This window comes from Phocoena phocoena, chromosome 6, assembly GCF_963924675.1.
Source record: "Phocoena phocoena chromosome 6, mPhoPho1.1, whole genome shotgun sequence".
Classification (NCBI taxonomy): domain Eukaryota; kingdom Metazoa; phylum Chordata; class Mammalia; order Artiodactyla; family Phocoenidae; genus Phocoena; species Phocoena phocoena.
In genome coordinates this window covers 82,035,833-82,049,094 of record NC_089224.1, presented here as the reverse complement: position 1 = coordinate 82,049,094, position 13,262 = coordinate 82,035,833, and the positions used below count along the sequence as shown (strand labels likewise).

The 13,262-nt window shown below is 46.9% G+C and overlaps 1 protein-coding gene across 1 annotated transcript in view; it reads left to right on the top strand.

Annotated features, from left to right (window-relative positions):
- The window catches only part of GABBR2 (gamma-aminobutyric acid type B receptor subunit 2), a 365,224-nt gene extending 354,680 nt beyond the window's left edge, over positions 1–10,544 (top strand). The window contains exons 15-19 of the mRNA XM_065878972.1: positions 1,067–1,291; positions 3,121–3,303; positions 3,699–3,828; positions 7,588–7,705; positions 10,379–10,544. Of these exons, the coding sequence (XP_065735044.1) occupies positions 1,067–1,291; positions 3,121–3,303; positions 3,699–3,828; positions 7,588–7,705; positions 10,379–10,544 (822 nt within the window). The remainder of the gene's footprint in view (positions 1–1,066; positions 1,292–3,120; positions 3,304–3,698; positions 3,829–7,587; positions 7,706–10,378) is intronic.
- The last annotated feature ends 2,718 nt before the right edge of the window (positions 10,545–13,262 follow it).

Sequence of the window (13,262 nt, the reverse complement as noted above, 5' to 3'; positions counted from 1 at the left end):
GCAGCTGTGGTCAGCTCTCCCTCCTGCCCACACCACCATTCTACCCAGCATTCCATCTGCACTTTCTCTGCAGCCTGCCTTCCCCTCAGACAACACATGATAGCTAAACCCTCAACACCCTAGTTTACATCACATTTGACTTCTACCCTATTCATTTCTGTTGGAAATGTATTGGTTAGCAGTAGAGCTGCAAGGGACAGAAAACCTACAATAATAGTAGTTTTTTAAAAAGATAATTGCCTTCTCAGGTAAGCAAAAGGGCTGGTGTGGAGGCTACTAGAATCTGAGCTCCTTGCATCTTGTCTTCCTCATCTTCATCATACAGCTTCCACATCATGGTCTAAGATGACTTTATGGTCTAAGATGGCTGCTCAAGCTCCAGCCATCACATTCCACTCCATCTGCTAGGAAGGTGGAAGAGGAACAGCCTTTTCCTCTAAAGACACTTCCCAGAACTTGTACACACCACTTCCACCTACATGGCATTGTCTAGAACCCAGTCATATGCCACACCTAGCTTCAAGGACGGCTAGGAAATGTAGTCTCTCTACTCTGGGTGGCTATGTGCATTGGGGGGGTCCCAGACACAGGGGCTCTGCCTGGTTTAACAGAAAAAAGACTAGCCTTAACTTCTAGAGACACAGTCCACTGTTGCCACCATATTGCTCTGTGGCCTTGGGCAAGCCCCTTCCTCTCTTCTGGGCCTTCAGGTTCTCTGTAGAGGGAGGGCATGTGGTTGAGATTGTGTCTGAAGTTCCTTCCCACTGTGGCCTCCTGTGGGTCTGTGTGTGAACCAGTGGTGGAGATGAAGGAGGACCAGACAGTGTAACACCCCAGTCTGCATTTCCTTGGCAGGACTCAACCCAGGGCCACAAGTGGAGACATTGTGGAGACAGATTATCCAGAAGACCTGGCCAGCAGCAAACCCCCAGCCTCCCTTCCCCCAAGCCCCCACTTCAGAGTAGTGGGGAGGAACAGAATAACCCTCAGTTCAGTAGCTTCTCAGAGCAGGAGTGTATGCCGCCACCAGGTAATGACCGTCTCCCTTTTCTGTCCACCGTTCCAGTTGTTCGGTTGTTTCTTAGCTTGGGAGACCCGAAACGTCAGCATCCCCGCACTCAATGACAGCAAGTACATTGGGATGAGCGTCTACAACGTGGGGATCATGTGCATCATCGGGGCTGCCGTCTCCTTCCTGACCCGGGACCAGCCTAACGTGCAGTTCTGCATTGTGGCCCTGGTCATCATCTTCTGCAGCACCATCACCCTCTGCCTGGTGTTTGTGCCAAAGGTACGGGGCAGGTGCCAGCAATCGCCCCGCCTTCACCACCCTGGCGTCTGGCCTCTGACTCCATCACAAGGGCATTGCTGTGTTTCTCTCACTTTCTACAAGTTTTATACACTTTTTTTTTTAAATGATGAACACAATTCACATCACAGAAAGTGTGGAAAATGCAGAAAAGCAAAAACCCAGATTTTTCAGAAATCTCACAGTCTTGCCACCCGAAAGTAATCACTGTTAATGTTTTGGTTTGTTTTTTTACTGTTAATATTTTTGATGTGTTTCCTTCCAGCTTCTTTTTTAATGGTTTAGGGCACTGATGCTTTTTCAGCTATAGCTGTAATTATAGCACACTTTGCAATTTGCCTTTTTAACTTAACTTTTGCCCTTTGTATCTTCCCACATTCATAACCATTGTTGAGGGGACGTTCCATAATTTACTCAACCACTTGATCCTTTACTGGTGAGCATTACAGTTGTTTGCAGATTTTTTATATTATAAATGAACTTTTTTTTCTACATAATACATTTTCCTTGTTTCCGATTATTCCCTTAAGGTAGAGTCATAGAATCAGTATTAGTGGGTCAAAAGGAATAACCATTTTTAACAACCACTTATGTTTTTCACTCGTCTGAAGGGCTGACCTGAGAGGTATTTTCCAAACATTATCCTACCCAGCAGTGGGCAGGTGAATCAGAGGCCTTGACCCCTGCAGTAGGCTGATCTGTGTAGAGGAAAACCTGACCTTGGTGGGTCTCAAGAGTAAAAGCAGCAGCAGGAAACAGAGATAGTTGAGAAGTCACTGACCCAAGTTAGGGAGTGTATGCCTTAGAGAAAGGGGAGAGGAGAGATCACTGGGGGTCCCATGGCTCCTCCAGCCTCCTGGGCACCCAGTCAGTCCCTAAGCAGCGTCAGCTCTGCTCTAGAACACCTCTGGCATACACTCCCTCCTTTAGTAGTCAACACTTTCCCAGGCTCCAGGCTCACACCACAGCTTCTCTGCCTGCATTCTGACTTCCTCTCCACCCTGTAAAAGATGCCAGATGATTCTAAGCCCAGCTCTGACGGGGTCACTCTGCTTTGTCACCACCCCTGATAGCTCCTCATTGCCTTCCTGGCTCCAGGATCAAGTCCCCGACACTGGGCTGGCTTTCAGGACCGTTGGATCTCCTTGTCTCCCCCAGAGAATTCTGTCCACCATCCAACTGCCCTTCTCTATAAGTGCCCTGAGCCCTGGGCCTCCCTGCATTTGCATATGCCATTTCTTCCCCCTGGACTTCCTTTACCATCACCATCCTCACCCCCCAGCACCATGGTTAGCACTCTGCCCTGAATGCCTCTGGCCTGGTAAAGATCCTTCCTCCATCCCTGCCCCTCACCTCTGAACCATAGGTCCTGGTGGACAGAGGCCGTGGCCATGGTTCTAACAAGCACAAGCCTTCACTTTCCTCCCATTGTCTTCACAGCTGTCACCTACAGCTGTTTATTTTCTACGTGGAGCTGGGCTAAGGTAGAGTGAGGCTCAGCTGGAGCCAGGCCTGAGGGGCCCTGGGTGGCCTCTGCAGGATAGCTGGGATGCGGGTGCAATCAGGATCAGGAGACCAGACATCTAGCGGCAAGGAAGAAAACCGAGACTCTGCAAGGGGAAGGGGGCTGCCCAAGGGCACACACAAACGAGGGACAGAAACAAGTCTGAGCCCAGGGCTCCAGACTCCCAGCCTGTGTCGTTCCTGGGGCCCCATGTTGCCTCCAGCGCAGGACCCGCTGGAAGCAGCTGGATGGGCATGGGAGGAAGGGCCCCAGGGTCCTCTTTTCAGCCCCACCTTTGTCCTTTCAGCTCATCACTCTGAGAACAAACCCAGACGCAGCAACTCAGAACAGACGATTCCAGTTCACTCAGAATCAGAAGAAAGAAGATTCTAAAACCTCCACCTCAGTCACCAGCGTGAACCAAGCAAGCACGTCCCGCCTAGAGGGCCTGCAGTCAGAAAACCATCGCCTGCGAATGAAGATCACAGAGGTACCTCCCACAGCACTGGTCGCCAGGGCCCCTTCCTCCCATATGAGTCCCTCTGCCCTGTGCAGGGACTTTCCGGCTGCCGCTCCCCACCACATCCCCTCTAGAGCACCCCCACATCATGGCTGTGCAGTCCCATCTACTGTCGTTATGGCTGCCAAGAACCGAGAGGAACATGAACTAGACAGATACGGTTTGTCAGAATCTGACAGGAGTTTATTACCCACCTAGCCCAGGCTCTGGGGTCCAGCAATGCCCGATTCAAGATATCCTCAGAAAGAAAGGAGTTCTTTTATTTGTGATTATACTAGTGAGTTGGGAAAACTCAGTTTTCCACCTGGGGCCAGGTCAGGGGCTGGGCCAGGGGCTCTGACTCAGCAGGAGCCTTTGTTTTCTAGCTGGACAAAGACTTGGAAGAGGTCACCATGCAGCTGCAGGACACGCCAGAAAAGACCACCTACATTAAACAGAACCACTACCAAGAACTCAACGACATCCTCAACCTGGGGAACTTCAATGAGAGCACAGGTAAGAGGAGGTGAGACCCTGGGTATGAGACACTAGCCATCCATTTTACAGATGAAGAAACTGAGGCTCAGAGAGGGGGGTGGGGCAGGTCTGAAGTCACGCAAGCCAAGCTGGAGTATCTGGAACCCACATGTACTGAGTGCAGTTCAGTGTTTGCTTGGAGCCCCACCTGGGGACCCACCTATGCATGGGGCTTCTTTTTCTCAGTCCCTTGGGCTCCAGTTCCATATGTACCCCACATGGCCAGCACTCCCAGCGTTCTGACTGGGGGCACATTGTTCTTAGTGAATAATGTACTCATAATTCTTCCGACATTTCACAGTTTCAAACACACCTCATCAATGTACAGGAAAGGAATGGTCAGTAAGATGACATGACATTCGATCCCACCAATGGGAAATAACACACTCCATTTTTTGCCTACATTTAAGCAAAATTTTGAAAAGATTACCAGTGTTGATAAGAGCATATGGAAATGGACACTCTCCTGCAATGTTTTGGAAGTCGGTCTGGCACTCTCCAAATGTCTTATGTTAAGCCCCTTGACTAGCAGCTCCCCTAGCGGGAGGCTTCCCCTTGGAAATAATCCCACAGGGTCAAAGGTATAGACGCCTAGTGCTTATCATAACACTACTTGTAGGCGAGAAAAGCTGGAATTAACTTACATGTTCACCATTTGGAGTGGTTTCATGAATTATGATACAGCAAAACAAGGCATATAATACGGTTATTAAAAAGTAAGGTGCATCTCTTTGTACAGATATGGAAAGATCTCTAAATGAGAAAAGCAGTATGAAGACAAGCATTATGATACAATATGCACACACATGTATGTGTATATGTGTGTGTGTGTGTAAGTGCATTTTTAAAAGGTCTGGTAGAACAAACACCAGATTGTTAACAGTATCCACCTGTGGGAAAGGGACAATATGTGTGGAGAGTGGGTGAGAAGGGATTCTTTTATGTTTCATTTTATATACTTCTCTACTGTTTGCATCTTGTCATTAGCATATATTCATTAATTTTATAAAATTTGTTTAAATCAATGAAAAATCTTTAGTTTTATTGTTATTACAAAAGAATTATATAATTCTTATTATATTAGATGTTGATTGTTTAAAAATGTCTAGATTCAGATAAGTAACAAGGAAACTGAAAGAATAAAAATTATTCCTGATTATTTTAGTATCTAGTAAAGGTGAGCATTTCAAATTAGTGGAGAAAAATGAATTATTCAATAAATTTCATTGGGATAAATGGGTAGCCATCTGGAAAAGAATAAAGTTAGATCCTTACCTCACAACTTACACAAAAATAAATTCCAGATGGATAAAAGATTTAAATATAAAAAGTGAAAACCATGAATGTACTAGAAGAAACCATAGGAGAATTTCTTTTGTAATCTCAGCAGGAGGGAAACCTTTTCAGTTTGATGCAAAACAGAAACCATAAAAAGTTGATGAATTTAAATACAAAAGAAATTTTGTTAACAATGTGAAAGCCATCATAAGTACAGTCAAAAAATCAAACTAAGCCAAAAAATATTATCTCAGGTAATAAGCTTATTCTCTTATATAAAAAGAAATTATATGTAATTATATACAAAGTATATATAACTATATACAAACTAATAAGAAAAAGACCAACAAACCAAAAGAAAAAATAGGCAAAAGAGTTCTCATTAAAGGAAATACAAGTGGTTCTTATGTTTATGAAAAGATGCTCAGTCTCCCTCCTAATTAAAGGAATGCAAATTAATTTGCAGTGAAATACCATTTTTACCTATAAGACTAACAAAGATCAGAGATCAAAAAGTTTCTGAGAGTGGGAGGCAACAGGTGGCGAAACACTGCTGCCCGAAACAGAAATTGTTCTGACCCAGCAACTCCAATTTGGGAATTTATCCTAAGGATATACAGTCAACTCTCATTACTCACAGTAATCGTGTTCTACAAAGTCCCTGTGAACTGTGAATTCCTAGCGGAGACACAGGGTTAGGTTCCTGCAAGCCTCTCCCAGGTGGACATTTTCATCAACTGATCAATACATAATTTTGTTTTATGTGTGTTTCTACTGGAAGACACCTTGTTTAATAAACATTGTTGATTCATTAACACTGAACTCATAGCCAACAGCACTGTAACTCATATCTGAACAACACATCTACCACACATTTTCTCCATATGGCACATCACGGCTTAGGAGAACAATGGATAGCACTTCAGCACTAGGCTTGGGAGCCATTTTAAACAGCGAAAGCACCAACACAACGCACAAAAATGTGAAAAACGTGGTACTTCATAGACCACAATGAGGATACTTATTTATAATATGAGAGATGAAACAAGAAGGCAGAGCCTTGTTCAACCTCAGCTGGGAGAGCGACTCAGATTTTTGATGCTCTGTGTGTGTTATCGAATGACAGTGAAAGCACCACGAGTATTGACTCTGGGGTTACAAATAAATTTTAGCAAGTAGGCGAGTTCACAAACACAGAATCTATGAATGAAGAGATTTGACTGTATTCACATGGATGCAAAATGACACACATGTAAGATTGCCCTAACCCTAACCCTGCAGCAGAAAAAGGAAACACCCATACTCTTTTTTAATATAAATTTATTTATTTTGGCTGTGTTGGGTCTTAGTTGCTGCGCACGGGCTTTCTCTAGTTGCGGCGAGCGGGGGTACTCTTCATTGTGGTGCACAGGCTTCTCATTGCAGTGGCTTCTCTTGTTGCGGAACATGGGCTGTAGGCACGTGGGCTTCAGTAGTAATGGCTCGAGGGCTCTAGAGCGCAGGCTCGGTAGTTGTGGCGCACGGGCTTAGCTGCTCTGCGGCATGTGGGATTCCTGGACCAGGGCTCGAACCCATGTCCCCTGCACCATGTCTTAACCACTGTGCCACCAGGGAAGCCCAACACCCATACTCTTTTCCAAACCAAATGAATCCACATCTCTTAGGTGGGGGCCATGTTTTTATATTTCATATTTCTTTAGTTCTCTCCAGGTGGTTCTGAAGCACAAAGATGGTTGAGAGCATCATGTTTTGTGGCTACACAGTATTTCTGTGAATGGGAGGCCCCATACGTACATATTAGTCTGTAACTAATCCATTATTACCCGACAAATTCGGGTTAGTTTCAACTTTCTGATATTGTAAACAATGTGGATTTGAACATCTTTTGTATAGTTTCACAAACATCCTTAATTATTTCTTTGGGATAGTTCCTGAAAGTGGAAATTCTGGGTAAAAGACATACTTTTTATAGTGTTTGATGCTTATTGACAGTACCTGCCAGAAAGATTATGCCAGTTTATACTCCCACCAGCAGTTTACTATTATTATTCTTTTCAGACTTAGCAATCTTATGGAAAATATACCTTGGAGTTCTTTTTTTTCTTTGTCATTATATTCCTAATGCACCCGTGAAAAGGACCTTCATATTAGAACCTCTCATTTCTAAGTTATGTTGCCTACATTGGTCGACTCGATTCCCTTTTTTTCTTGGAGAAAGGGAGGTCCCACGGCACACTATCCACATCCCCAGCACGCCACTTCCATCCCTGGACAGGGGCTTCTCGGCTCCCTGCCTTGGTCTCAGGAGAGCGGCTCAGGGACCATGGCTTAGAGAACACAAAGGGAAGATGGGCTCTTTTGCATTCTCTCTCCTTGGGCAGTATCCTAAAAATGACTGCACTGTTGATTTTTAAAAATTAAGTTTACAGAATTATTGCAGTATTGTTGTTTTGCATTCAGATGGGGGAAAGGCCATTTTAAAAAACCACCTCGATCAAAATCCCCAGCTACAGTGGAACACGACAGAGCCCTCTCGAACATGCAAAGATCCTATAGAAGATATAAACTCCCCAGAACAGTAAGTACCTTCTCCTTCAGAATTACTGACCAAGACTACATTCCTCCTACACAAGAGTTCACATTTGGCACCATGTTTTCACATGCATTACTTTATTTGAACTCTACAGTAATCTCATGATGCAGGTCAAATTACACTGCTTATATTACATGTAAGAAGACTAATATTCAAAGAGGGGAGGTGACTTGCCAAAGCTTACCAGTTGCTAAATGCAGGAGATGATAGGATTTGAACTTGGGTCTCTCCAACATCAAATCCCATGTTCTCTGCCTTTGTTACATATAAAATGAATACATTTACTTAACACCAATTTACTGAGACCTACTATGTATCAAGCACAGCACTGAAGAAAACAGACAAAAATCCTTCCCTTCATGGAGTTTACATTCTATCTGGGAAGACAATAACTTAACAAAAAAGCAAAACCTAGTATATTATGTTAAATGATAGGTGCTTTGGAGAAAAACTAAGCAGGAAAGGAGTTAGGGAGTATAATTTTACACAGGGAGGTCAGAGCAAACTTGGTGAGGTGACATCTAAGCAAAGACCTGGACATCTCCAGTAGCTTTGTCCCCACTGGCAATTTTTAGTTCTTCCCAGTTTACAGTAGATTAGAAGCAGCAATTAGAAATGTCAACTCTGAAACCTGTTCCCTGGGAAGTGACAACAAGGGGAGAGAAACCAGCAAAGGGAGCCCAATCACCAACTGCAGTGTCATTTGGGGCCATTTAGTCTTAGAGCCAGTAGCTTCTCAACCCAATTAGCTCCAGGGCCTCGCAGCTGACAGTCCAGTATAATTACTGATGGTTACATGGCATTCATCAGTGGTCTACCTATTAGCTGCCTGCACTACAGTGCAAGCACCTTGAGGGTAAGGTTTAAGTCCTTCCTATGTCCCTTGGACTGAACACAGCTTCCAGCACTGAGTAGGTTTTTGGCAATGAATTAATGAAAAGGCAAACAGGATCCCAGCAGACAGCAGAATGTGTGGCTCTGACAACCACACACAGATGCCCACCCTGCCTGGGATGCTCAGACAGAATACCCTTTCCCAGGTCAAGTTCATTCTTCAGCTCCCCATTTTCCTGGACTCTGCCAACACCAATGACATTACACAAGCTCAACTTTAATTTCCAAATGAAGTCTCCAACACACTAATCTCTCATGAGCACCTGGGAAGGGTCTCTTGGGAGAAGCCCTTCTGGCCAGCAGGTCCTTAGGGAGTGGGGGCAGCACTGCATCTGTCCCCATCCATCTCAGAACCCCACCAATGCATACACCCCAGGGCGCACCCTGGTGGGCTGAGGCAGCCTCTGTGAGTTGATCTGCCACCCCACAAAGCACTGTGGTTCAACAGAAGAAGCAAGAGTCACACCTTCCCCAGTTCTGGCTGTTTCTGTGAGCAAGTTACACAAATTCTGTACCCTTTTCTCATCTTTATAATGGGAACAGCAGTGCTTCTTTTGCCTATTGGGTTTTGTGAAGGTCTGGGGTTTTTCCCACCTGAGTGGCCAGGCCTGGGGAACACAAGGAGGCCTGAGAGTTCAGGGAATGCAACTTCCCAGATGCAGTGGGAAACTGCAGAAAACACAGCCGAGCAGGGGAGCAGTGGCCTGGGCACATCCGCCAAAGCAGCCTTCACAACAAATAAGGTGATTTACTCTCCTGCCTGCTGGTCATGAGGACTGATGAGAAGGCAAGCGGAAGGGTGTGGCGGTGAGCAGGTAGTCAGAAGGCTGCTCCCTCTTCACTCCACTCCTCCATCAGTCTTGTTTACCCAGCCCCTGACTCAGCCCGGCCTCAGATTTTTTTCTGGCTGCCTTTCTGGGAATTTACCAGAAATTCCTTGTTCTGGGGGCACAGAGAAGGAAGGAGCTCACTCTCTGAGGGGGTTAGCACAAAAACGATGACATTTAAACTGGATCTTAGAGGCAAAGCAGTCATCAAATGGGAAGGCAGAGGAAGAGCTATCTAGGCCAGGGAAACAGCATGTGCAGAGGCATGGAAGATGCCTCCCCATAAGCAGGGTTTTAGGGGAAACTAGCCACCAGAGGGTAAGGTTTTCGGGGAGAGGGGGGTAGAAGGTTCACCTGGAGAATTTGACAAGAGGCAGATCTTGGGGAGCCCTGAATGCCCCATCCCAGTGTTGGAGAGAAAACGCTAGTCACCAAAGAAGCCGAAAGACCAGGAAGGAACCTTTTTGGAATTGGCCCAGCAAGAGGGAGTGAGGTCCTGGACAAGAGACAGTGGCAGAGAAGCCAATAAGGAAGGACAGAGCAGCTGAGAAGCCTTTCCGGGATGGAACCCAAAGCCAAGGCCATTCGGGGACTGGCAAGAGTAGCGAATGAGAGCTGTCTGGGTTTGCAGCAAAGCCCTGTTCGAAGGGCAAGACCTAATTCTTAAAAATCACTAGAAGCTCGAGAAGCCTGCCTCCTCCTTGCTGCTGTTGCTCTGGTTATTCCCGGGGCAGCAGCTGGCACAGGCAGGCCTGCATTAAACACCTGCCAGATGGATGAGTGGTTAGATGACAGGATGGACAGATCTTGGATTCAGAGAGAAGTTAGCTTCTTAGCACCACCATCAGCTTCTTAGCCAAAGCGACTCCAAAGGCCTTCCTGGTGAGCAGCCCACTAGCCTTCACTAACACCCCCCTTCCTTCTCTCCCTGCCACAGCATCCAGCGCCGGCTGTCCCTCCAGCTCCCCATCCTCCACCACGCCTACCTCCCGTCCATTGGAGGCGTGGACGCCAGCTGCGTCAGCCCCTGCGTCAGCCCCACCGCCAGCCCCCGCCACAGACACGTGCCACCCTCCTTCCGAGTTATGGTCTCGGGCCTGTGAGGGCAGGAGGCCTGGGGCCGGGGCCTCCCCCGCGACGGAACCACACGGAGCAGAGGCATCTGCTACAGGAACCCTGTCAGCTCTGGCCGCGGAGAAGCTGAAGCCACGGCTGGCCTTGCGGGACTGCTCGATGGCACGGAGTGCACAAGATGGGGGGCACTTGGCACCTGACCTCGCGCCTTATTTGTGAAGTTTTCATTCTTTCACAAAGAAGAGGAATGAAAATGACTTCTTCCTTAATGTCTGCAAAGGAGGAGGAGCTAGGATATTTGAAACTTGGCAAAAAAAAAATCCTAGACAAGGAGAAAGTCACTAGAACTCCAGCTAGAAGTCACTGAGTGGCCCTGAGCAGCCTTGAAAAGAGGCGAGGGGCTTCTGAAGAAACCGCCTCTGCCTCTGCACACATGCCACCGGCTGTGGCCCCCCAAGCCAGCCCTTCTCCCCTCTGGGGAAGGAGGTGGGCAGGGCAGCCAGGCTCCCAGCTGCCAGTCCAGCCAACCCCAGCCTTCCTGGGACAGGGAGTCTACAGGGAGGGCAGCCGGGCACAGCTCTGCGGGCCGAGGGCTGGGGTACCGGAGCAGGCTGACTCGCATGCCTCCCGGTGGGACTTACTCTCTGATAAATGCCACACATTAATACAATAACACCCGTTCCGGGACCGTGGGGATTTAGGGCACGTCACTGCAGACACGCTCTGCAGCATTCACCCACAGTCGGCCATGCACCCACCACATCAGCCATGTCCTTGTGTTCGTATCAGGTGTTCCCCATAATAAGGGAGGCACCCGAGCTAATCATAGAATGTCTGTTCCCAGCAAACACGATAAAGAAAGATTGTGCACTTTAACCTCTCTGATCAGGGCCCAAGGGCTGGCTGGGGTTTTGTTTTTTTTCCACTGACTTTGTTTCTGACCAAAGTGAATCGGGGGCATCTGCTAGAAGACATCCCTGTAGTAGGGGGGAGAGAGTTGCTAGCTGCGGGCTTCCCTTAACTTCCAGAAGGCAGCCTTCATTGGGACAAGCCGGCAAGCTCTGCCCTTGGGAGGTCCCAGGGGTGATCAATCAGCACACTGATTCTCATTCATAAGATCACTCTTCCCTTTTAAACGAACCCCAAAGAGCACTGGCCTGGGAGTCACAAAGACCTGGGTTCAAGCCCTTGCTCCACTGCTAACTCCCTCCATGACCTTGGGCAAGTCACTTGTGTCTCTCTGAGCCTCAGTTTCCCCTAACAAATTGGGGTTGAAATAACACCTGTCCTGCCCTACCTCACAGGGTCACTCTGAAGATCAAAACTTGATCTCATCCAGGAAAGCTTCATACCAAACAGTGAAGCGGCCCTGACCCATGAGGTATCAGGATGACCATGACCTTCAGCCCTCAGGACAGATGGGGCTGTGGCCCAGAGAAGCTCCCAGCACAGCCCTATACCAGTATCCACCTGGCTGGAGAGAGGTGGATCCCGACGATTTCTGTGACATTCCTGGGACAGGTTCATTTGCTAAAGAAAGGCCTGAATGACAATGTCCCGGACGTCTGCACAACTGAGCAGTCGCTCAACTCCCTAAAGAAACCTAATGGCAGCTTCAACAGGCAGGCAATAATCTCTTCCCAGACCACTGAAGTCAGGAATACAGTGTTGTCACCACCAGGGTTTGACAAAAGGGCCCATGGGAATCTTACCATCACCAACATTTCAAAACACCCTATTTCACGTAGCATAGAGTTCCCCTCCCCTCCCCCAGAGAGAGGTTACGGAGGTACTGTAGCTTTTAGGGGAAAAAAAATGTTAACACATCACAGGTCAAGTTGAAGTCACTGTCTGTTTAGGCACTAAAAATCGGTGTTGTTACTCACTGTGTATTACAGTATTTACTTTCTTTCTTGATTTCACCAAACCAGATTTAAAGGACCACATTAATTTTTCAAAGGGAAACAATTCATTGTACATAATGTATACACGCACACAGAAACAATACCTGTAGAAATATTAATCCAGCATAGCAGGAAAGAAAAAAAGAAAAAGCACTGGACAGTCGGAGGTGAGTGTGTGCATCTGTGACCCACTGTGACTCCTGAGCGTGCACAGTCTTCTAGGTTAACCCACACAGTACATTCTCTGTCTTAATGATACTGTAGGTTCACCTGTTTTTTTTTAAATTTCCCCACAAATAACAAGACCCACAGAAGTGACTCTAGCTATTTAATGGTTCTGTCCTTTTATATGCAGCAAACACCATACACTTCCGAAGAGGCTTCAGCCTGAAGGTGTTTTCCAATGTTAGTGCACAAACGCTTTAAATTAGACTGGAACTGCCAGAATCAAATGTAAATGAGGAATTTCTCGTACCCCTATTGCATGGTATCAATTTTTAATAAATTGTTGCAAATTTGTTTTTATGAATAAAAGGAAGAAAACCGTTGTCTTTAATGCCTACTCTTCCCAAAGTGCAGGTCAAATCAGGCCATATTCTCCTGCTAAGAAACTCAGGGAAAGGCTCTGGGGGTGCCTGCTCAGCATGGTCCCTTCCTTCAGAAGCTGCCTTCCCCTGGCTTCTGCAGGCAGTAGCAGAGCAGCCTGTTACCATGTGGTGATAGATCCAGGGGTGAGAACCTGAGCTGGGCCAGTAAGTCCCTTCCCCATGCAGAGAAATTAGCCACGAAAGAGAAAAATGAAGCCAGCACAGAGAAACAGGATCAAGAGATGGGTCCTGATGG